Source organism: Radiomyces spectabilis, assembly GCF_025331425.1.
Source record: "Radiomyces spectabilis strain NRRL 2753 chromosome Unknown BYT42scaffold_4, whole genome shotgun sequence".
In the NCBI taxonomy this organism is placed as follows: Eukaryota; Fungi; Mucoromycota; class Mucoromycetes; order Mucorales; family Radiomycetaceae; genus Radiomyces; species Radiomyces spectabilis.
Window position 1 is genome coordinate 1,841,342 of NW_026251929.1, and position 23,819 is coordinate 1,865,160.

The 23,819-nt window shown below is 44.4% G+C and overlaps 9 protein-coding genes across 9 annotated transcripts; 4 read left to right on the plus strand and 5 right to left on the minus strand.

The window, feature by feature from the left end:
* Positions 1 to 3,031: 3,031 nt before the first annotated feature.
* BYT42DRAFT_612523 (uncharacterized protein) lies at positions 3,032 to 3,748 on the plus strand (the record flags this gene model as incomplete). The annotated part of the gene is made up of 1 exon (XM_051571641.1): positions 3,032 to 3,748. The coding sequence occupies one exon, from the start codon at positions 3,032 to 3,034 to the stop codon at positions 3,746 to 3,748; it is 717 nt and encodes a 238-aa protein (XP_051425540.1).
* Positions 3,749 to 3,957: 209 nt separating this feature from the next.
* BYT42DRAFT_563870 (uncharacterized protein) lies at positions 3,958 to 8,472 on the minus strand. The gene is made up of 9 exons (XM_051567652.1): positions 8,405 to 8,472; positions 8,171 to 8,333; positions 7,739 to 8,062; positions 7,448 to 7,657; positions 7,148 to 7,361; positions 6,572 to 7,072; positions 6,081 to 6,506; positions 4,753 to 5,998; positions 3,958 to 4,695 (listed from the first exon to the last, which is right to left on the minus strand). The coding sequence occupies exons 2-9, from the start codon at positions 8,224 to 8,226 to the stop codon at positions 4,208 to 4,210; spliced, it is 3,465 nt and encodes a 1,154-aa protein (XP_051425541.1). The 5' UTR covers positions 8,227 to 8,333; positions 8,405 to 8,472; the 3' UTR covers positions 3,958 to 4,207.
* A 697-nt stretch (positions 8,473 to 9,169) lies between these two features.
* BYT42DRAFT_493602 (prohibitin-1) lies at positions 9,170 to 10,143 on the minus strand (the record flags this gene model as incomplete). Its single annotated transcript, XM_051564231.1, has 3 exons — positions 9,170 to 9,490; positions 9,568 to 9,989; positions 10,059 to 10,143. The coding sequence occupies 3 exons, from the start codon at positions 10,141 to 10,143 to the stop codon at positions 9,170 to 9,172; spliced, it is 828 nt and encodes a 275-aa protein (XP_051425542.1).
* A 316-nt stretch (positions 10,144 to 10,459) lies between these two features.
* BYT42DRAFT_563873 (methylmalonate-semialdehyde dehydrogenase) lies at positions 10,460 to 12,845 on the minus strand. Its single transcript, XM_051567653.1, has 7 exons — positions 12,714 to 12,845; positions 12,485 to 12,647; positions 12,091 to 12,409; positions 11,991 to 12,010; positions 11,220 to 11,889; positions 10,869 to 11,122; positions 10,460 to 10,810 (listed from the first exon to the last, which is right to left on the minus strand). Exons 1-7 carry the CDS (start codon positions 12,749 to 12,751, stop codon positions 10,661 to 10,663), a joined length of 1,614 nt encoding a protein of 537 aa, XP_051425543.1. The 5' UTR covers positions 12,752 to 12,845; the 3' UTR covers positions 10,460 to 10,660.
* A 1,552-nt stretch (positions 12,846 to 14,397) lies between these two features.
* Positions 14,398 to 15,326, plus strand: BYT42DRAFT_493035 (small GTPase superfamily; the record flags this gene model as incomplete). Its single annotated transcript, XM_051564190.1, has 4 exons — positions 14,398 to 14,445; positions 14,524 to 14,559; positions 14,787 to 14,880; positions 14,941 to 15,326. 4 exons carry the CDS (start codon positions 14,398 to 14,400, stop codon positions 15,324 to 15,326), a joined length of 564 nt encoding a protein of 187 aa, XP_051425544.1.
* Positions 15,327 to 15,488: 162 nt separating this feature from the next.
* Positions 15,489 to 16,652, plus strand: BYT42DRAFT_563883 (P-loop containing nucleoside triphosphate hydrolase protein). The gene is made up of 2 exons (XM_051567654.1): positions 15,489 to 15,721; positions 15,794 to 16,652. Exons 1-2 carry the CDS (start codon positions 15,642 to 15,644, stop codon positions 16,422 to 16,424), a joined length of 711 nt encoding a protein of 236 aa, XP_051425545.1. The 5' UTR covers positions 15,489 to 15,641; the 3' UTR covers positions 16,425 to 16,652.
* Positions 16,653 to 17,575: 923 nt separating this feature from the next.
* BYT42DRAFT_563886 (meiotic cell cortex C-terminal pleckstrin homology-domain-containing protein) lies at positions 17,576 to 19,904 on the plus strand. Its single transcript, XM_051567655.1, has 4 exons — positions 17,576 to 17,615; positions 17,696 to 19,069; positions 19,151 to 19,293; positions 19,368 to 19,904. Exons 2-4 carry the CDS (start codon positions 17,791 to 17,793, stop codon positions 19,791 to 19,793), a joined length of 1,848 nt encoding a protein of 615 aa, XP_051425546.1. The 5' UTR covers positions 17,576 to 17,615; positions 17,696 to 17,790; the 3' UTR covers positions 19,794 to 19,904.
* A 347-nt stretch (positions 19,905 to 20,251) lies between these two features.
* On the minus strand, positions 20,252 to 20,775 carry BYT42DRAFT_563887 (uncharacterized protein). Its single transcript, XM_051567656.1, has 3 exons — positions 20,713 to 20,775; positions 20,464 to 20,642; positions 20,252 to 20,395 (listed from the first exon to the last, which is right to left on the minus strand). The coding sequence occupies exons 1-3, from the start codon at positions 20,754 to 20,756 to the stop codon at positions 20,289 to 20,291; spliced, it is 330 nt and encodes a 109-aa protein (XP_051425547.1). The 5' UTR covers positions 20,757 to 20,775; the 3' UTR covers positions 20,252 to 20,288.
* An 818-nt stretch (positions 20,776 to 21,593) lies between these two features.
* On the minus strand, positions 21,594 to 23,567 carry BYT42DRAFT_493578 (uncharacterized protein; the record flags this gene model as incomplete). The annotated part of the gene is made up of 6 exons (XM_051564229.1): positions 21,594 to 21,930; positions 22,017 to 22,381; positions 22,456 to 22,626; positions 22,707 to 23,077; positions 23,135 to 23,278; positions 23,354 to 23,567. 6 exons carry the CDS (start codon positions 23,565 to 23,567, stop codon positions 21,594 to 21,596), a joined length of 1,602 nt encoding a protein of 533 aa, XP_051425548.1.
* Positions 23,568 to 23,819: the final 252 nt, after the last annotated feature.

Here is a 23,819-nt window from a genome sequence, read left to right on the forward strand (position 1 = left end):
AGTCGGCAAGGAAATGGAACTGGAAGAAAGTGTATGCCTCCAGGAACCAGCTGGGAAATGAAGGAGTCGGAAGAAGACAAGGAGCCGGTACTTGGTTGTCACAAGCGAAAAAGGGATTAGATGGCTTCCATGCAGTATCAGAAAGAATCATTTTCTTGGGGGGAGATGATAAAGGAAAGTGCAAGGATATTGATGAGTTGATGGTTTCCATCTACAAATCAACTGTTATCAGTTATCATTTAGGGTCGGATGGTGTCACAGATGTTGATAGACGATCTTTTGTACGCCTACATAAGAGAAACAGTGTGCCTCTTTTGGAACCCGATTCCCAGTGTCCTTTTTTTTTTTTTGGCTTTGCCCGCCGGTGTTCCGCCTTTCCAACTATCCATAAAAGGCAATTACGATGATGCACCGTTTCCTTGGTGAACAAACCGTCGGCGGTGGCCCTCCGATAAACGCAGCCCAAATGTTTCACTCTCCCACTTGTGGTGATTTTTAACGTCTGTGATGAGCAACGTGTTTCACTCATGCGTAGCATTCGTTCCTATGATATTACGCAAGGCCGGTTTCTGATGAAAGGAAAGAGCGCTCAAAGGAGAATGTTCCCACCCAGCAGGAATAACGTGTTGCCGTGATGATTTATCCAGCCGTGGTATACTATGCGATGATTTTGCCATGCCAATGTCATCAGTATCTGTACTCTTGAGGACTTATGCATAGAGTAGTTTCGATTCCTTGTGATATTCAACTGGTGGAGGGACTAAATTTAAAGCACTATTTTCAATTTGGTAAAATATCATGGTAAAGTTTAATTCCATGACCGTTGAAGCGGGTGGCAACCAACGCCCAGGTTATAGTCATATATTACTCTCACTGGATATATAAAAATCAAACAGTCGCTGGACTCATGGCTGTACCTTCATTTGCTGTAGTAGGTAGCATGTCTGTCCCCCTTTTTTTTACATCATATTCTCCATGTCACCTATGAGTCGGATCTTGGTAGACTGGTGATAGCTGGGTTAAAAACGATCTCCTTTTCACCGTCACAGCTTCGGCGTTGTGGGAGTTATGGTTGGAGTTCGAGACAGCGAAAACCCGATTGGTGACAGCTCGCTGGAGACGACTTACTGATATCATTTTTTACTTTGTCTTGTAGTATTTCAAGTGTAAAAAGATCCATCAATAAATAAAATTGATGACTTCACAAAAAAAGGTTGTTTCAAGTGTGAAATTTGTATCAAGAGGTTTAATCATTTGTGGTAATAAAACTTCATATATCATGTTGTAAGAAAACGTGCTGACAATGACGCTTAAAAACGCGCACTATCTCCTATGATTTGCAACGGCTGAATTGAGATCAGCTTCTGGTTCCATATTGCTCTCTGCAAAGTCTTGGCTTGCCTGTGAATGGAAATAATTAGAATATGCCCAACATGGACACGGACTCGATACGTAACGGTGACACCGCATACTGCACGTAGTTTTGCTTTCTCGGTCATGGATCACTTGAAATTCGAAGAGCGTTCAGAAATAAGAAAATTGCTTTTCACAATATATTGATCGCTACATCGCAGAAGTATAAAGAAGCAATGTTTGTCCGAACTAGAGTCCTTTGGCGCCGCGGTAGAACGATAGATGGCATGTAAAACGTTTCTTAAAACTGGATACAGTGGCAATGGTGCAAAGAGCATAGCTAATGTGAGTTATCATGAATTCTGATCATTTCCTGTCAGTCTTCAATTTTCTGCTCTTATTTCTGTTCTGGTTTTTTTTTTTTTTTTATTTCTTACCTTAAAAAAATTAACAAGTATATTACGGAAAGAACAGATGACAGATGTTCTAACTCTTGCCTCATATCATCGGCTGTAGTCATCTCGCATTCGTCGCTTTATTTATCCTCAGGCTGTACTTGAATGAGGAATGGCAATTTTTTCTATGATTCGAGTCCGTTCCTTACAGAATACCCTGTGTTTTTTCGTTGGAAAATTTTGATGTTAGGGCACTTGAGCCAATATCTCCGTTTCTTTCGTAAGTTTTCATATAGGCTAAAACGTGATGTTATGGTGGCACTTTTTCGTCGTCTCCCACAGTCGATCTCGTGATATGATCATCGTGCGGCAAATGCGATTACTGCTTTCAATGCAATTCCAATTCCCTAGATCCGCCACAGAGTTTCATAGAATAAATGACGAATCGTGTTGCGACAATAGTTCTGCCTAGAGCCAAATATCCATCACCCTCGTGCTGTGCATAAGAAAAATTGTTAATTGTGCAAAAAATCAATAAATTGGAAAATCGATAATCTCCATCACCATCCGCGCTATAATGAGTGTTTTCCCCGTCAACGGTGGATCATCACAATTATTTCGTGAGAAAGGAAAAGGAAAAAAAGCCATTACAGTAGCTTGGATAGTCGTCAGAGAAAATGGTGACCTTCCTTTCCCCCGTTTGGGTGTCTTTGAAATCCAGGGCAAAAAAAAAGTGTGCCACCATCATCGTCACATTTGGAAACGTGTTATCACTATTAGACCGAATGACTGTGGCAAGGAACCATAGTCATGTTAACTATCGTCTATTCTTTGGGATTCTACTCCTTTCTGTTGTAAAGCCAAAGTATGCTTTTTTTTTTCTTACTGCGGTTTTTGAATCACTGCTACTGCTTAATCTTAATAGGTGCAGACGCGCTTTTGACAACAGACAAAAATGAGTGGCTACATTCCCACAGTCGCATTCACACCATAACAAGGATGAGTTACTTTGCTTTAGCTCGCCTTGGTTTCTCCTTAATCATATGGGTCAGGTCGTTATCACAGCCCGTTGTGTATCATGTTCAACATGACTTTTGTTTTTTATTGGAGACGCAATATTACGCTCCCCTCTCAATTTTTTGATTTTCCTTTCCTAATCAATTTTGGAGATTTGGTCCTTTTTCTGTTGATTGCTGTATTAAACTGGTGGACGTTATTATTGGACCATCTTTGCCTCGCTTTCACAGCTACGGTTTTACTTTTATACACACGTATATACTTATATGAGTCACATAAAACATCGCCATTCGTTGCTCGCGACGACCACAGCGACAACCAGCTTAATGCATCATCAAAACCGCCCGACAGTAACCCATCCACCTACGTACAACGGCAGTGTTACCGACATGCCCCCAGTGGAACTTGTACCTACGAGCACGTTGGGCCCATTTACCATCACGCTCATTGTTCTTGTCGTGCTCGTCACTTGCGGTATTCTTCACTGCAGTCGTATGTGGCGGCAAGTGAATGATGTACGAAACAAAGAATTATTGAGCCGATTAAAACGGAAAGAAGAAGGGTCTACGGACCACGATGCGCCCAGTGAAAAGGATTGGTGTACATTAAGCGAGGAGGATTCTTGCATGTATCCTGCACGTACCATCAACCGCAGCCAGCATTCATCCACATTAACCCTATCAACCTACTCTGAACTTTCTTCCATCTCCACCGTCACGACACATCCCGACGATTTGCTTCGATTAAACAATTACTGGCTCTATCCTTATGTCCATGGATTAAGCAGAATGCCACCCTTTCCGGAACTACCTCCATCTATCTATCATCAGCGAAACCCATACTATCCATCCCCTCTGCATATTTATCCCATTCCTTCCATGCCACCTATTCATCGATGTTCCCAGACAGCCCAAAAACAACATCCAGCACGGTTACTGCACTACCATCCATATGAAAGAAACTCGCTAACATATCACCGTTGAAGCATGATCCTTGATTTTTGCATCCCACGCGTGCTACTGTCGATCCTCCTCGTTTTTTTTTTGTACATGTGTAAATAAATGATATCCCAAACCAATCATTCGATATTCACCGCGTTTCCCCCCGCACTCCAATGTATGATCATTCATCGGATGACTCCAGTCATGCAGAAAATTGGAGATAAAATACAATTCTAGGCCCTCATGTGCCATTTTGGAAGAATCTTTCAAGTGTAAACTATAAAAATCTAGCAGCATCTGCCATGTTAAACACTTCATAAAAGGGAAGGAGGATTTACTGTATTGTCGCAAGATATTTACAAATTTATCGCTGAATGGCTTGATTTCGTTTTTTTTTCTTTTTCTTTTAACTATCTGCGCTGGATGGATGCTGTCTTCTTGAATGGGAAAAACGATAAGAAAAAAGGAATGGCAAGAAAGGCAATAGACAAATCAGTAATTTTACTTGTCAAAGCTATCGCCAAAAATGGAATCGCTGGGATACGCTACTTCTGTATCGCCACCGGGTGAGAAAATATCCGCTCCTGTAAACGGGATGTCTCTGCTGTCACCGTCATCGCTTTCTTCGAGACGTATCGTGTCATTTGATTTTACAATACTGTTACTTCGTTCGTCATCATCAAACTGGATCAACGAGCTGTTATGCATGGCCGCCACATTGGGTCGAACAGGTTGAATGTACTCTAATCCATCCTGTCCATCGTACGCGGTTTCCAATCCTGGGGCACCACCCATACTAATCAGATACGCATCTTCAAATGAAAGCGACGTGTTGTTATGGGGCATGGATCGGTTCAATGCACTGCTCCCATTATAGTTGGATCCCACACTCGATGACAAGCGGGAAGCGCCAGCGGGACTGGCCGAAAATACCGTTTTGAACGTCGGCGATGGCGTGAAGGAGGTCTGCATGGCCTTGGAAATGTTATCTAGTTACAACAGGTCAGTAGAATTGAATTGGGGTATTTTTCATTTTTACACGTTACCTTCCAGTTCGGCCAAAGCATCTTCCAAGTTTTCGTCTTCCTGATTGGTGAGTCGCGTCGATGTTTTGCCTACACGATCAATGCGACGTGAATAAGGCTCAGGGATATCTTTTCTGACAGCTACCGTGTTGGTGCGTGGAATAATGCCATGCTTCTCCAACTTATTTAAATCCTCAGGATGGTATGTCTGGAAGCTGAATTGAGGATTGGTCCACAAAGCGGAATCATTCGGCACCACGCCATACGTCGTGATCTCAGCATTGGACAACCATTTTTTCGTGGGTCGCTCCGTGGAGGAAACGGGTTTGGATGGCTGGACTACACGTTTAGGAGCGGCCTTTTTCTTAAGGGCGAGCTGTTTCCTGGATTTTTTCGTTGTGGTCGCGGCCGTAATCGAACCATCGGATGGTGGAGTGACATCTTCGGATGTATCTGTGCTTTGATCCGAGTCTCCTTGAGTAGACAGAGACACAGAAGAGACGCTGGGTTTGGGTTGCAGAGGAATCTTGACTTCTTCCCAATCCTGACTACGTCGTACACGCCATTCCGCAATGTCTTCTTCTTTAATGGATAGTTCCAACTTCTCAATGTTCCTACCGTGCTCACGTTTCTTCACAATGGTTTTCGTCACCCAGCAACGGTGCAGCGTAAGAATACCACATGGATGGAATGAGTAAAGGTCTTGGTATCCTGTCTCGTCATTCACAATTTTGGCGGTATCATCTTCGACTGAAAATTCTTCTTCGTCAAATCCGAAAAGACGATTATCACTCGTTTTATCCTTGGCCGAGGTCCACGTCGGTGGTCGTGCTTGCTGTGGCAAATAAGACGCCAGCTGTGTACTAGCCACGGTCGTTCCAAAGTTGGATAGCATGGATCCAAAACTGGAAGCTTGGTTTTTAAAGGCAGTGGTGAGTGGTGCGGACGAGGTAGAATAACCTGTGGAAGAAGCGTGGGTTTTTGGCTGAGTTGGCACGTTGGCCAATTTAGAGAACGTGGTATTATTCAAAAGATAAGGAACTCGGGTGGCGGATAAAAAGGTAGCAATCAACTTTGGACGGGGTATATTGTGTTTGGCAGTTCGCGTAGTAGACGCGGAAGAGGAAGGCGTCGGTCCAACGAAATTTGGTCCGATGTAGGGTGTATTCGGATTTGTGTAAAGAGCATATTCATCGCATGCCAAAGGCGGTTCCATTGGCATAGCATGCCGTTGCTTGACACGCACCACGGAATTCTGAGTTGTCATCTATGGCGACATCATTTAAAATAGAGTGATCAGTTAATCTATGAAAATCGAACTTTTTTGTTTTGTTTTGTTCCTGTGGTACCTGGTTGGACTTTGGCTTGAGGAACGGATGATAGCCTAGATTGTTAACACGACCGTATACATGACCAATGATTTCAGGTTTGCCTCCGTATGGGTTGATGGCATACACATGGGTCGTTCCTCGCGCTGTACTCACCGCACACCACATGGAATCGACCGAAAATTGACAGTCTTCTACATGAGCATCGGTATATCCGCGCGAGAGATTGTACAGATGAGATACGTTTCCCAATTGATTTCCAGGAGGTAGAATGGTGAATACATGGAAATTGTGACCCTGTTTGGATGCTGACATCAATAAGGTACCAGCATTGTTGAATGCCAGACATGTCACAGGATGGATGTGTGGTCGAAAATGAGCAATCGTCGACGCAGAGAGATTCTTCAAGGGCGATGAAGGAAGTTTCAGGGTATCTCGGATCATGATCTAGATGCGACATGACTAATGAGCTCCATAAAATTATTTGAGTTTTTGAAATCGATTCTACTTACCATGCCTGCGGGAGGAAGTTTCCTACTGGCCAAGGGAGATGAGGCGTTGGAAGCCGGCTTTTCATAATATTCTGGTTTACTGTTGGAAGGGGAAGGGATGCTAGCGGAGTGTCGAGGCGAGACAGAGGTGCCAGAAATAAGAATGGGATCAGAACCTTGGGATTGAGAAAAGTAATTGGACAAGGATTTGTAGCCGTATTCACTCAAGGATTTCATGCCATTCATCATTTCTTTAGCAATGTCTTTGGCGGCCCCTTTGACGTCTTTTTCACCGCTCCAAACTCCCATGGCCCCACTGATGCCGCCCTGACTCAGCGATCCCATGACCGGGTCAGAATTCAGTACGACCGCATTAGTAGCATACGCAATAAATCGAGTCCCTAAAGTGAAGGTAGGTCCAGTGGTTGGGTCATGAAAGACATCAGTCAGAGGCGCGGCTTGCTGCGACAAATCGAATGCGGAGCGAATATGCAATGCAGATTGAGTGCGACCACTACATGCCTAACGAATGATTGGCGGTATTTTATCAGAAAGTTGGGGCGCCACGCTGGTCAAACAAAGAATAGGATGACTTACGATGACTACGGACCGCCTATTGCTGCTAATGCTTGTGATTGTGAGCTCTTTATTGTTCTTGTCCAAGTCATCGATTTCTTCAATGAGTTCCAAGGTTCGGAGTGAATAAATATACAATGTCGTGGATGAAACGGGGGATGAAACATCGCTTTGTGCGGTGTTATTGTCACCGTTGTTGGTAGTCGAGGGCTCTGTATTGGATTCACGGGTTGAACTAGTGGGGTGTGGAGTGAGAGGCAAAGACGTATGTTAACGCTCCTTGATTTCAACAAACTGTGTATCTGTGTGGATGCTACTTACACAATCGCCAATAAAGGTCTAGCGTCGGAAAATCGATCCACGGATTCTTCGCTCATCATATCCATATACGGATCGGTGAGAACATGCATATATGAAACCGCAGCAAACCGATCTTGATCTCGAATGGAGCACAGCTCGTGAATATTTTCGGGATTGGTGATATCCCACACCTGAAAACCACCCTGATAACCAAGCAAAAGGCAAGACCGTCTATAATTCAGCTTATATTTTTAGTCAATCCCGCCCTTGCTCCGCTCGTTTTTGTCAGGTCCAAAAGTTGCTTTCCCTTACCTCGTGACAGATGAACCACCGTCATTTGCTTGCTTTGGTAATTCGATCTTTTGAAAGGATGCAAACGTCAATGACTCCATGCCTTCAACGTCTTCTTCACTTTCTCCAGCTTTGAGATCAGATTTCACAAAAGGCATATTTTGCTGCTGTTGTTGCTGTTGCTGTTGCTGCTGCTGCTGCTGCTGATATATAAGCTGTTGTAACTGCGGATCGACATTGGGCATAAAAGGTGGAAAGCTCGGCTTTCGTTTAGGTAGATTGGAGGCAACGTAGGATGACAAGCGAGAAATTCCCGACGAAATGAATTCAAGTGATGTGGGATCCCTGTTTACTTTGTTAGTTGTATTTCTCGTTTTCTGACGAGCCTTATGTCTTGCTTATCTCCGACCACCGGTCTATTCTAGATTCGTATCTGTGTTGGCTTGAGCCTACCTCAGAAATTTCGGCTCGGCTCGAACGCCAGTATGTGAAGGGTTGGACGGATTCATTCTTAAAACAAACAAGAAAGAGTCGAAGAGTGCAAATGATAAGGGTATAGGAAATGAGTTGAGAAAAAATATTCCAGTTCGTCAAATCAGTACGCAAAATAAAAAGTCTAACAGAAACAACGTAGTTAGTACCAGTTACAAAAGCTGCAAGTCGAGAATGAGAAAGAGAGCCACTCACTTTATCAGTAAAAGGTTGGCTAATGAAGAGGGTTGGAAGAAGAAAAAGGATATTTAGCGGGGTTTAAGAAAAGATGGGTCGTTGCATGATTTCCGTCATTTAGTATATTTGATACTGTAAACGTAATCCACTGATGATCACGAGAACTTGTTCTGACGACCCACACGGTTTCCTTTAATTTTTCCCTTGTCGAACCAAGTAACTCTAATCAACCAATCAATGGCCGCACTTGTGTAATCATCGTCGCAGCAATCTGCGAAATATAACCTTCTTTCACACTGGCCTGACAATTAACTTGACAGGGCATCCTTCGCAATCTAAGCCAGCTGTCGACTCCGATAAACGGCACGTTGCGGAGGTGCACAGTGGTAAGTTTCTCAGCCTCTCCACCGCCGAGCTCTATCCTATTTGGGTCGTTCGGCGCCCAAACCAAGTAGACTTACTTGCCGCAGCATCTGCAGGGTAATGGGAGGGGGGAAATTCTGATTTTGTTTTTGCCATAAAAGCGATTTTTAACGCTCACTGAAAGCGAATTACCAAAGGGCAAGAATTTCCCGGTCATTTCTCAAAACACTACTTTACAGCCCACTGTTCTTTAACCTTGTTCTGTAAAACCATCATTCGAGGCTGTTCGTCAACATGCTACGCCTTTCGCACGTCAATTGTTTAATGTGAAAAAAAGGGTGGCCATCAGTGGCAAAAGGTGCACCCAAACAATTTTCAGTGGATGGGTTGTTAGTACAAATAAGACAAGGATAATTATATTTAGACAGGAATATTGTAGAGCATGTTGCTACCGCCTTCTCTATTGCTGGGAAGATAAGTCACATTTTGGTTGCGAGACAGGGTCTGGGCAATGTCCTTGGAAGCTTCAATTCGTCTAAAGGCAATCAAACCTTCACCGGCCTTTTCCAAAGCGGCCGAAATCAACTCAGCAGCTTGTGCATCACCTTCAGCGCGGATAATAGCAGCTTTCTTTTCTTGTTCGGCACGTTCGACAACAAACTTGGCACGTTCAGCTTCTTGCTGAGCAATCTGTTTCTGCTCGACAGCGTTGGTGAATTCTTTACCAAACGTCATGTGGGTCTAAGGGGGGGGGGGAAATTAGTATCTTCGTTCTGTACGCACACAAGGACGCTGGCAAGTCAGCCAAAGTAACTTACAATAGAAACGTCTTCCAAAGCAATGTTGAAATCCTTGGCACGCTTGTACAATTCCTCGCGAATCTTGGCCGAGACCACTTCACGCTGAGTGATGAGTTCGCTGGCATCGAATTGAGCAACAATGGCCTTTAAGACTTCGTTACCAATGGAAGGTAACACTCTTTCATTGTAATCCAAGCCCAAGTTCTGGTAAATTGCCGGAAGTTGCTTGATTTCAGGACGGTGCAACACACGTAAAGTCAAGGAAACCATCTGCATATCTTTGGATCCGGTGGTGGTGGAGATGTTGCGAGGCTTGGTGCGAACATCGAACTGGACAGCACGTTGCAACCAAGGCACCAAGAAATGAGTACCTTCACCGACAGACACCGACTTGACACCCTGAATACGATCGAAAATAACCGCACGATAACCACCCTGGACTGAACATCGCCGTCAATTCCAGATCTTTCCCATGGTTGAAAACAGATAATGGCCAATGATATACTTACCATCATACATAGCCGACTGAGCACCACCTACGGCAAGACCAATAGGAATGGCATACTTGGCAATCTTCTCAAGGACGGCAGCCATAGCAACTTTTTGTTCTTTACGGTTTGTCTTTTTGTGTTCTGTTGGGCCTCTTCCATCCCCAGCCATTATCAAAGAAAAAAAAAATTGGTCGTGACTGCTATTGCACCTTTTTCCCAAAGAGGCACCGTGAGCAAGTTACAAAGATGATTGTGTTGTCAAAACCGAATTTGTCGTAATTTTACTTGGGAATCGCTTTTGTGAACCTATTGTATGCACATCATTTTCCAAATTGGTCTGTGAAATGGTTAATTCGCATTGCTTGTTTTATCTTGGGGGCATTTGAAGCGATGAGCGGTATTGCACAATACTGTACACGGTAGACTATATCAATAAAATGAGTGATTGCCAAATACATCTGTTTGTTCTCGATGTTACTGTTGCTGTTAATATGTAATGTTATTTCTCCTTCTAGCAGGGAGTGATAGACAATAAGCCATGGAGTAATTTTTACGATGTCGGCATTATTTTTTTTTCTTTATTGTAAGCAAGTCAAAAGATGAAAAGGGAAATTTTTGGATTACATGGTGGGCATGGAGACGGAGGATCGGGTGTGATCCGCGTCGCCTTCTCTCCACAGAGAGGTGACGGTCTTGGGCTTGGTGTAAAAGTGGAGACCGCTCTTGCCGTAAAAGTTGAGATCACCCAAGATCGAGCCACGTGATCCGGTCTATGAATTCATGTGAGTATGAGGCAAGAAACGATGGCCACGTCATTGAAACACTTACGAAAGAGAATGGAGGTACGGGAACAGGAATAGGAGTGTTGATGCCGACTTGTCCTACATCAATGTCGTGCTCAAATTTGCGAGCAATAGGTCCCGAATTAGTGAAGATGGCAGTACCATTGCCGTATGGGTTGTTGTTGATCAGTTCCACAGCTTCGTCCAAAGTCTCGACGTTGAGACACACCAATACAGGGCCAAAGATTTCCTCACGATAGCATTCCATATTGGGCTTGACATTGGACAAGATGGTTGGACCTGTTGATAAAAAAACCAAGACGGGTTCGGTTAGTGTCAGCCAAAAGTATGAGGTGGCACAAAAGCAGATAAATATGGTGGAAAGGAATGTGCTTACCAACAAAGTTGCCCTTTTCGTAATTCTTGACAACGATGCCTCGACCATCTAACAAGAGTTCGGCGCCTTCATCGACACCGCTTTGGACGAGATATTCAATACGTTCCTTGGATTGAGGCGTGATAACAGGTCCAACATCCGTTTGAGGATCCATACCATAGCCGACCTTGAGTTGACGAGCACGTTCGGCCAATTCGGGCAACCATTCCTTGGTCTTACCCACCATAATGACGGTACTCAGAGCCATGCAACGTTGGCCGGCCGCACCGAAAGCAGCACCAGCAATGGCATTCAAGGTAGCTTGCTTGTTAGCGTCTGGCATGATGACAGCATGGTTCTTGGCACCCAAGTTGGCTTGCACACGCTTGCCGTTGGCATTGCCGCGAGTGTAAATATGTTGACCGGCGCGATCGGAACCAACAAAGGAGATAGCCTTGATACGAGGTTCATCACAGATGTAGTTGACACAGTCGACTGAACCATGGACGATATTGAGCACACCCTTGGGAACACCTGCTTCGGCGGCTAACTTGGCCAACATCATCATGGCACCGGGGTCACGTTCGGAAGGCTTCATAACGATGGAGTTACCGGCGGCAATAGCCAATGGGAACATCCACAAAGGAATCATGGCCGGGAAATTGAATGGACAAATACCAGCGACCACACCCTACCAAAAAAGAAAAAAAGGCCATGAGTCATTGCAGTTCGAGGTATCGATCTCTGACCATCCCTTATAGAGCGAGGGATGGATGGGTGATGGATCTTTACCAAGGGTTCTCTGTACGCATCTGTCAGAAATTGATGACAATTAGGGTTGGGTTCTCATGCCACATTTAGAATCCGTCCGTTACACGAAAAATCCACTTACAGGTCTCCATGTCCTTGGCTACCGTCAACTTTTCGCCCATGAGCAAGCTTGGCAAGCTGCATGCCTGTTCGACGACCTGCAGGCCACGGAACACATCGCCCTTGGCATCTTCAAAGGTCTTGCCCTGTTCTTGAACGATGTTTTCCGCAATCTTGGCTTGGTTCTCGCGAATCAAATACTGAAGATCCATCATCACACGTTGGCGCTGCAGCACCGTAGATTTACGCCATTCTTTGGCCGCCGCTTCAGCCGCCGAGGTGGCTTCATTCAATTCCTCGTTGGTGGTTTCAGGGACCAAGCAAAGCAACTCTTGAGTAGCCTAAGGGAAAGGTGATAAATTATTCATATGTTCCTAATGAAAAACGTAACAGGGATAGGGTAAGTTGTAACTTACCGGGTTACGAAGTTCAATCCATTTATCGGCTTGGGACTCGACGAATTCACCATTGATGAAGTTCTTGACTCTTTCAGCCGTAGCAGTTTGCTGTGCAGCGGCTACCTGCTGAAGGGCCGGGAAGTTGGTAGTGAAACTTCGGCGCAGAGGGGCCTTGGTGGCTCTTTTTAAAGGGGAGCAAGGCCATATCAATACGCATGACTCTTTATGTTATGCACTCATACTGTACCTTAACAAGTTTTGTGGCTTCAGGAGCGAAGAAAGCATGGTATACAGGTCAACACAAAGGGGTACAAAAAAGCGTGTGCAAAAGAAACCAACAGTGTTCTCGGCTGTCGAGATTTATATAGTGTGGAAAAAGAGAGCGTGCGAAAAAACAGCAACTGTAAAGTTTGGCATGAAGTGGGCCATCGGGATTGTGACTGGATTTGAATTTATTCAAATTACGCGCAACCAAAAGAAATAAAAATAAAAGCCAGCTCAGCAGGTTGATTGATTCAAATGAGAACAGCTTTTCAAACTTTACTTTATGAGGCTCAACAAAAAGCTACTAGCGTGCAACCTCGGCGATAACAACAAGAAGCAATATTCTTTTAATTTATGTGAGTGTATAAGCTTCTGAAACTTTGTACATTTTGCTGGGTGATCTCAAGAGGCTGGAATGACTGTTGGCCACGTTAGCAACAACATTTTATCATAAAACGGGTGATAAAATATCCATTAGCCACTTGGTTTATTTATTAGAACATCAAGTACTGTACTGTACTGTATGTTTACTTGCAGCCTATTTGATTACCTTGTGCTCCACCGAGAGTACTCGAGGGAGATCAATGACAATGAGCTCGTTCCTGTATCTGAGTGAATCTTTACGTTGGGGCTGAGAATTTTGCCGAATCTGATTCAAAACTCCCAATGTTTTGAGGCAGCCAAAACAGTGTCGAAAGCCAAAATAAAATGGGTGGGAGTTTTTGCTGTTATGGAAAGTGGATGCGGTCTTCAGAAGCTAAACATGGTCCTACCATCCTCATTGATGAGTAAGGATCGCCACAAATTGACCAGCTCAACCTTGTTATAAATTGAGACATCTTGGTCTTGATCATCAGGATGTATAAGGACAATAACTAAACAATGAGTTATTTGAGATACCTTTTACAGCACATCATTGGTTACGACCGTATGAATCCCAGGACATAATGGCCTGGGAATCGTCTCGCATGAATACATATGGAGGGGTCCGTAACACATTTCTTACAAATCTTGTGATCGCCGATTGTATTTGTGCTTCACCCATTCGTCGACAAATATACTGGTCCAAAATGGGCAACTCAGTTCAAGGATCTTCTGCCTTTCCATTACTTCAATCACAAACAAAATAAAAATAATCAAGCGCGCGTTTGCTCATGTCGCGGGTGCTTTGCGATGTACACCCTCAACGATTTGTATAAAGCGATGAGACACTGACCGTCCGGGATTTCCCCCCCCCCAATTTTCCCCTCTGTATGATACCCGGTATCCAGAGAAGGGTGCCATTTGCAGCAAAGTCCGAAGTCTGCGGATGGCATCTTGATTTGATATGATGCCCATAGCTAGTCCTTGATTTGCTTTGAAGTCAAGGAAGTACCAAACCAAGTTAACCAAGTTTCGGTGCAGTGATCCGGTTGGATCAAAGGCGGACCAAGTTTTCCCTTGGTAGGGACGGATACTCGGAATCCATAACAAAAAGCTGCCATAAGTTGGTCAGGTCAGGTGATTGGAAGCGACCAAGATGGATCCCTTTTTCTTCTCGTTGTTGCCATTTCTGGTTTGTCCTCTATAATTCTTTTTTCCATTTGTTTCTCCTCATCTTGCATAATTACGGGGTTGGCTTTTTTCATCTTGACAATCTCCTTTCCATTGGCTTGAATTATTTCACCATGATGTTGTATAAAGTGGTCGTTCTCGGTGATGGAGGTGTAGGCAAGGTAATGACACGGCAGACTTAACAGATTGTGTTGTGTAATAAGCAGTCTTGTTTAATCGATGAGCGATCATGTCTGTAGACAGCATTAACAATCCAGGTAAGCCATCGATCGACAGTCGTTTTTACCCAAGAGTCCAACATGCTAAAGCGTACCCAATGGAACGATTAGCTGTGTTTGAACCATTTTGTCGGTAAGTGGCGGTCATCGAGCCATCGGTTGTACAAGAAAGAGTAAAGCATTAACCTTTGTTGTGACAGAGGTAGGAGCGCTTAGCGCATAATTTTTCAATGAAATCAAGAGCGAAGTCATCCTAATTTCTTTACGTCACATACCTAATGCAGACCTATGATCCGACCATTGAAGATTCCTACCGCAAACAGGTGGTGATTGACGATCAACCGTGCGTTCTCGAAGTCCTGGACACTGCCGGTCAAGGTTGGTCATGCCAGCCGAGTCATATAAAAGCGTAGACCTTACATTTTTTATTCTCAATAGAGGAATACACAGCGCTTCGTGATCAATGGATCCGAGACGGTGAAGGATTTCTGTTGGTGTATTCAATATCTTCTCGATCGACCTTTGAACGAGTGGAACGATTCCGTGACCAGATTTTTCGAGTCAAAGATGTGGATAACGTTCCGCTCATCTTAGTAGGTAACAAATGCGATAAAGTGACCGATCGAGAAGTATCCCGCGAAGAAGGATATCAAATGGCGAGACGGCTCAGCTGCGAATTCATCGAAACATCTGCCAAAACATGTGTCAACGTGGAAAGATCATTTTACTCGGTCGTAAGGACCATTCGCGCCAATCGAGAAGGCGCGCTTCAAGAAGGCGCCAAGAAAAAGAAAGACAAAGCAAAGAAATGCTTAATATTTTAATCCAATTTGCTCGTCTTCTTTTGATTGATTCCCTTGGATGAATCATCATTAGCGCAAAATCAGTCTCCTTTTCTGTTTCATGTTTTTTTTCTTTCCGCGGTCACATCAACAGTACATTATTTCTTTCTCCGTACTTATGTGCTATCTTCTTTTATTTCTCCTATTTCATTTCTTGGTAGTCTAATCTGTGCAAAGACACTTGGCAGCAGTAAAGGTTCTTTTGGCTTTTTAATATTTTGCGATTATCCATTTTATTTCAATTGATGAATGTTATGTGTAACAACTGCATGCTAGGATATCGGTATTCATTTACCAATGGCTCCTCTTAAAATCATCGGCGCAGGCTTTGGAAGAACAGGTACACTTACTTTGCGTCACGCTCTGGATTACCTCGGGTAAGAATGAACCAATAAAATAATGGAGAGTCTTCTTTACCAGCGTTCATAACGGAACTCTATCTCACATAGATATCAGACGCACCATATGGACAAGGTTCTCCTGGACCCTACACAGGATCCCGACCTCTTTCGTCATGCTTATGAGTATCCGGACGAACCTGTAGACTGGGAGAGAGCGTTTCAGGGTTACGACGCTGCGGTGGATTGGCCTGCAGCAGCATTCTTCGAGAAGCTTTTGGCAAAGTATCCGGATGCCAAGGTGATTCTGACGGTGCGAGACCCCGAGGAATGGTATCGTTCTGTTGCTTCCACCATCCACGAATGGCCTTGTGTGGATGAAACCTGGCCTTCTCACATTCTTCGTGCGCGCGCCATGGCCCGCGTCATTGTGCGAGACGGTGAACTGGGTGGTCCTCGATTCCATGACCGTGAGTATACCATTGGGCGATTCAAGCAAAATATCGAACGTGTCAAACAGTTGGTGAAACCCGAAAATTTACTGATTCTAAACCTCGGCGAAGGGTGGGAAAAGCTATGTCCATTCTTGGGTCGAGACATTCCTCCCATTCCCTGGCCCCACAAGAATAAAGGCTCCAATTTTGCAGCGCTAGTTTGCGAATGCAGAGATCGTTATCTTGAAAACCTCGAACGCTTGTCAAACCCGTCCACAAATGGTAGCACTGATTCTCTTCGTCAATGATGAAATAAAATTTTGAAAGCAACCAATGTTGCTTCTTGCAAGATTTCACCCAATGCTTCGTGTAGAGTAGAAAATGATGGCATGAATTGGATGGGTGTTGAGCAAAACAACGAAACCCATATCAGTACCGGCTCGGTGCACGGCCAACCTTTGTTCTCCTAAAATGTTGTCTATTTGTTTAAAAGACAACAGCTTGCTATAAAAAACAAAAATATAAAAATACAAGGCTTGTTTTTTTTTGGAAGATTCTTGCAACAATTACACAATGGTTTTTATCGTGAACCCATTATATCGTCGTTTACATGCATGTACATGCAGTCTCATCTCATACAATGTCGTCTGTATTTGTTTAGCATCTGTAAATTTATATTCGTCCGCGTTCAACCGTCTGCTCCTGAAAAACTGGGAGTTTCCGGTCTTTAATGAAAAGCGCATGAGCATTATCAATGGGCTCTCGCATTATTTTTTACTCTTTTTCTCTGGTTCCGTATGATCGCACATCAAGTATGATACCATCGGTAAATTATCGCTTTTCGATCATTCCAACATACCAGTGTTCATCATAACTGAACGCTTTATCTTACTCATCATTGCTTTTTGCTTCTATCCTTTGTAAATCGATCTATTCTTTTTTCGTTTATCTGTGATTCTGCCTTGCTTCTTGCCCAATAATAGACGTCGGATCATCCATTACTCAGACATGGCCGTCACCGCTCTCTTATCACCTTTAGCAATATTGTAATGAAAACCTTGAATTGCACCCATCAAGTCAGATATTCCACTTGGGCTAATTCATTCCTTTTTTTCTTGTTTTCTTGCAGGGATCCAGCCCTTCATCGCCTACATTATCTTCGTATAGCTTGCCACCGTTGCCTAGCCTACCTTTAACGGAAATCCATGACAACTTCAAATCGCAGCGGACATTGGTGTCGTCTGCGTCAAGCACATCCCTTGGCTCGAGACGACAACTACGAACAAAGGCATCACACAAGACCTGGCAGGAACACCATGGCGCCGATATTGTATTGGCCACTGAAATTGGTCAGGGCCTTGTGAATGAAGTACGGAAAATGCAAGGGCTTCTTCAAATCAAACAGGATTCCTTGTCCGCCCTGGAAATCCAGCAGTCCGAAGCACAACAGCGCGTAGAGACTCTTGTACGCAAACTGAAACAAAAGTGCGAATTGGAAGGTGAAAAAAAGACACTTGAAATCAAAAACATTAACAATGCGGTGACTTATAGATTGGGTGTTTTTTTCTTCGTATGATAGAGAAATTGAAGGAAGAAATTTGGAATCTGGAATTATCCAAGCAGGAATTACTGCAGCAAGTGCAGCAGTTGACTCAAAAATTATCGCGATGCCAAATGGAGCAAGCGCGCATGGCACGTCAAGAAAGCCTGGTGACACAAGAATTGGAGCTTTTGAAAGCCGCTCACGAGAGCTGGTCCGAGACTCTTACACGACTTCAACAGGACCATGATAAACAGCTCGCGTCGCTACACAAAACCCTCGACACTACCCGCCGTGAAAAGGACGAACTCGCCAAGAAATTGCAAACGTTGACCCTGGGCCGTACTACCACTGAATTAGCATTACTGGCAAAACGAGGAGTGAATCAGGTTGATTGTGAAAATGCTGACGACGCTGACGACGACGAAGATGACCAAGATGGCAAGCTGGTGGAATCACTTCAATTATCCTTGGCCCAAGCCCACAGCGTCGTTCAGAGCTTACAGCAAGACTTGGATAAAGAGCGACAAAAACGGAGCGAGGTCGATAAATTATTGCGCGAGTCACAGCAAACCATCGAAAATTTGCATCGTCACCCTGAGCTGTTGTGGGCACCACCGACAATGGCTCCGTCGCCTACCCTGGCTCAGTCACCTTCGTCTTCCTTTTATGCACGAAAAACTGGTGATAGTGATACACTCCGTGCTGATCCAGACCGGCCTGGGTCACCGAAGTTGCCCCGGTGCCGTTCTTTGGGCGAGGAACTGAGGCAAGCAATGACAATGGCGGCAGCGACAGTGACCGACAATGGCAAAAATGTAGTCCAGGGAACCAAAAACATGAGTGAGCGATCAAAGAAATGCGATAGTATGGATCGGAAAAAATCTGTCGTGGTCACCGAAGCAGAAAAGAAAGCATTGACGGCTCAGCAGCTGGGTACGGAGGAAATGACCATTGAACAAGTATCAAAGGTGCGAACCCCGACAGTGGAGCCCATCACCCATCGTCCGCGTACGTGGACCTGTGCGCCTCCATCGAATGACCCCATGACGCCGCCGTTGGACTATGGATGCACCTTGTTTGAGCCTGGACCGTATGCTTGTTCATCAAATCGCATCTACCGAGGAAGCAGCATGCATTCAAGCCAGGGACGTCGCTTTGACCGAATCAGCGCCCCGCCTTCCATGCCTAGCAAGGATACAGATAATTTGGCCAGTAACGATGAAGCCATTTCTTCGGTGACACGCACAATGATTGGCGAGTGGATGTGGAAATACACACGCAATGTCGTGGGAACCAGGATCTCGGAAAAAAAGCATCGTCGATTTTTCTGGATTCATCCTTACACAAAAACTCTCTATTGGAGTGCGCAGGATCCCAATGTAAACGGCGGTGAATGGAATGCCAAAAGTGGTAAGAAACAATACGCACTGAACTTCTTTGAATGTGTCGCCTTTGTGCGTGTGTTTGTCTAAAACCTTGTTTTATTTATAGTGTCTATCGAGTCATTTGTCGTTTTATCTTTTGGCCGCCATGCTTCGTCTAGGCACCAACCACCAAGTGTTATTATCAAGACATCCACTCGAGACGTAAAAATCCAATGCCTTGACCATCAATCTTACCGCATTTGGACCCAGGTAGGTCACATAAGAGTCGATACCGTCATCCTCAGACCCGAATAACTGAGCATCATGATACTTTTTTTTTTCAGTCGCTACGGTATCTGTTATATGAAGAAGTGGAAAAATTGCCTTGTCATTCATTGCCCAACCATTCACCTTGGTCAGAGCGTCGATTTCCACGATTTTCGCCAACCAACGAAGGCATCAATCCTTCCATTCCACGTATCTTGCGTCAATCCGTCACCCCGTCAGTGAGGAACCTGTCCCTTCATTGCAAAAGCGACACTTCCCAAACGGCAGACGATCGATCGCTGGATCATCAGTCCGCGTTATTTCAGCAGACGCTATCGCTTGACGAGACCAGTGACGTTCCATCTTCCTCCGCCCCACCAATTTCTCCAGGCAAACGATTAAGACATCGCTTATCGCGCCGCTTTTTCGAACTGGGATTTACCAAGACTGCCGAGAAACTGTACCCACAAACCCACATTTTTGATTCCAAGCTTGAATGCTAAAGTTTTTACTGATCGATGACCCGATATATCATTTATTCACTCTATACCCTTTAAGAATCCTATTATCATAATGAACTTGAGTCTATGCATATATGAACCTTTCCTTTCCAGAAAATACATTCATATTAAAACTTGCTTTTTCTTTTTTATCACCATTGGACTGTATGCTCCAAATATCGCATGCTGGTCACTATACCGCAGGCAATAATGATGTCGAATTCTAAAAGAAATATTTGATAAGATTCTGAAATTCGGATGCCGTTATCAAGGGCAATGTCTTTGATAATATCGCTGGTATAAATACACGCTTATTTTGTATGTTAAAAAGGAAGAATGATGCTCAAGCCATGATGGTCATTATGTAGAAAACGGTTATGATATCAGTCATACAGACTTTATTTAGAAACATTGTTAAACATGCATTGCGGCATACGCTTCGCAACAGGATGATGCGACCAAAAAAAAAAAAAAAGTGTCGAGATACGAGTGCCGAGCTTAGCAGCTAAACGGAATACCACATCGTCTGCACCAGGTACGACAGTCGCCAGAGCAGCAGCCGAGATCGCCACAACTAACCGGAAGGCAAGCAGACTGACGAGCGACTAAGCAGACGATAATATAAGCCAATCAGGCAATGGGGCTGCTCGCCAATTATTTTGTTCCAGCTTACCATAGAGGTCCGAGGCAGGGCTAAATCCGATATCAGCATTTTCGGCGGTTTCTGAAACAGCCATATTGTTCTCGCTTTCAGTAGCAGGCAGAGCGAATGCAAGCGAGCCAAAGAGAGCAAAGAGGGCAAAAATAAAGGAAATAAGCTTCATGAGGATGGAAGAATGAGTATTGTGTTTGCTAAAGTTGAAGGGATTCGTGAGGAAATCTCTGTTCTTATATAGTGTCAAATCAGTGTAAAAAAAGTTACCAGGGAATCCACGAGCGAAAGCGGCAATCGACGCGGCTCACCATGCCTCTCGTAACCCAAGGTCTATCTATCAGTCAAGATAGGCAAATGATTTACATTCGGTTTAAAACGAGACTTGATAAATCGAAACCCGTTTTTTACCAAGCTCACGAATCTATCGTTCACGCATATATCAAGCCGACACGTTTCTTATGCCAGACACCCCCAATCCCCATTTGGACAAGTTCTCATTGATCTTAACCTTTTCGTCCATCCGTTATGACATATTTGAAAAGTGGCTGTAATATCTGGGAAATCGGCACCGATGTCAAATAATAATTCGGACATCGTTAAGCGATTATCCTGAGTATCATGAAACACAGACGATGCGGTGCCAAGACCTATTCGGTCAGTTTGCGGATACAACTTCGCAAAAATCGACTACCGTGTGATTTATAACCTTCAATATCCCGTTGCATTTCATTCTGACTGAAGATCATGTCTCTTTGTGTTAAGCTGTTTTGGTGAGCCAGGTGGTGAAATTTAACATGGCAAAATCCCGCGGCATGAAAGGAGGCATGGTAGAGGCAGATGATATTTGGCATAAGATACTCCTGTTGCTGGGTAATATGGATTTTAAAAAATGACACCGCTCTTATGATACATCCTCCTCCATACCCTATCGTTTGTTGCAGTAGAATATTCGGTCTTGGGTTATTCTATGTGGAAAAATAAAAAGGAATTTATAGTAACAATTAAACACGCAAGAAAACAGGTTATTTTTCGTAAGGTCCATCTAATGATAATTCGGTAAATTCTGATGAATGTGGGGGGTTTTACGTTGAACGACGAGATTGTCCATTGTATTCGATGCCCATGGCGTATTTCATAATTTCAGTCTATTATGAAAACATGGTTAGCATGGGTAATGCATGGTTATCGTTTCGGGTTCTTGCCTTGACAAAGTCGAGACTATTGACCGTCGATAAGCCCAAAGAGCGCAACCATACAACCGGTGTCGCATCTGTGCCGAATAACCGGTGTAATTTATCACAAGCTGAGATCATGGCAATATTACGGACATAACGATCAGCAGCGTAATGTCGTAATAAGTGAATACTACCAAGATCCTGGCCCTCGGAAACACCCGTGGCAATGACATTGGAAATACTTTCCACATCCAATAATCCCTGATTCAGACCTTGGCCAGCCAATGGATGAGTGGCGTGGGCCGCATCACTTTTGATAACCAAGCAAAAAAATAATGTTTCAGGATTGATTAGTGTCACACTCTCAGGATGTCAGTAACGGGATGAAAACCTCACCCAACAAGAGCGATACGATCAGTGACATAGCGTTCGGAATTTCGTAATTTCAAGGGAAAACTGGCTCGCGTGCCTTCTTGTACGTCAATCACTTGTGGCGGCAAACTGTGTTCGCGCTGCCACAGATCGTTCTCATCCAGTGATTTCGTTGCCACTTCCTCTCGCCATGCGTATTCTGCGCCAATATCGCATCGGCTCACATGGGTGCTCTTATTGATCTGACTGTAAAGATAGGCAAGATCGGTGGGTGTATTGCGATAGGCCGCATTGATCAGGTGACAGAAATCTTTGGCTGACACACTCTTCAACATCTTGGCAAGGGCCGGTTTCGTAGACCATACCATGGAAGCGTATTCGTCGTTCAGCTAAGCGTTCGAAAAAGAAAAGAAATCCAGTAAGTTCATTACCCCAAGGTGGTGTTCTCTTATCATTAACCTACCGGTAGCATGGCAATGGGGCCGGTCGGTAAGAAACGTTGCCAAGCGGTGTTGTTAGGTCGGTCGGGATCCAGTCGCACCGTAGCGACCACACCGTGTGTATCGTAATCCCAACCCAGTGACTCTATGTCGGCAAAATTGCGTACCAGACTATTCACACCATCTGCACCAATCTAACCATCATTTGGTAAACGAACTGTTAATTATGTCATGTTCCTTTATCCACGACGGTGGATAGAACGAAAAAGATTACCAAAAGTCGGGCCTTTAACGCGTCACCGCTGCCGAGTTGAACTGTAGGCCAATCGGACAGATCCAGTGCTTCTTCATCAAGGGTTTCTGCAGTTTTTTCAATCGACGCTACGCGGGCGTTTTCCAAAAGGGTGACCTCTGCTCCCAATTTCTGCGTTTGTAATTCCTTGAGTCGTTGAAGAATAGCGTTTTGCAAATGGACATTTTCGATCATGTAGGCAATGCTGGGGTTAGTCCCATCTTGGGCCGCATCGGTCAAGCCAAGAGCGGCAGCATCAAAAGAAATGCGAGCCCCCGAAACACCATCCCATACTTCCATATCACGGTATCCGTTCACTCTGCTCTGGTGCAGATGCTTACCGACGCCGATATCTACATCGTGTATCCATTAAATCCCATGTGCAACCAACCCGACAACGCGGTATTTACTTTCAAAAAAGGCCATGGAGGCCGGCGTCAGTGACACGCATCGATTAGAAAATTTGTTATCTTCAGGGACCCATTCAAGCGTTTTTTTCAGATCCATCGCTTCGACGAGAGCCACTCGCTGGTGCTTGAGTCGAGGGTTAGCGGCTAAAGGACGGTTTTCAGTACTCGAGCGCTTGTTTCTTTTATCGATTTTTGACCACTTTCAAAAGCCAATCTTACCAAGAGCACAGGCCAAAGCGGTTCCTGCTACGCCTCCTCCGATAATAACAATGTCATAAATGTTCTTCATAGAGGTCGCGCTCACAGACACATGACGTGACTGAATCGTGTTTTTCCAGTTATAACGTACGGTCGCAGTGCAAAGGGCCACATCACGACCGGCACCAGTGCGCGTAACCCATGGACAACTGGCTTTTCCGAAATGGCGAAGCATGCTAATACGAATTTGACAGGAGACGATATAAACAATGAAAAAACCGTGTCGGTGTTTGCCGGTCGCTGTCGGCTCAAAAGCCCTTGCACGCAGTCCAAAAATGGCAATTTCCATTTTTGTGCGGTCACCTGGAAAAAGAAAAAAAGGGCGATTGACCGCAGCAATCGAATCGTTGATTGGATTTCTTGTTGGTTTTTCTGGATAATAAGACGGACAATGGCTGAAAATCTCCATGATCTTGACGAACTGTCC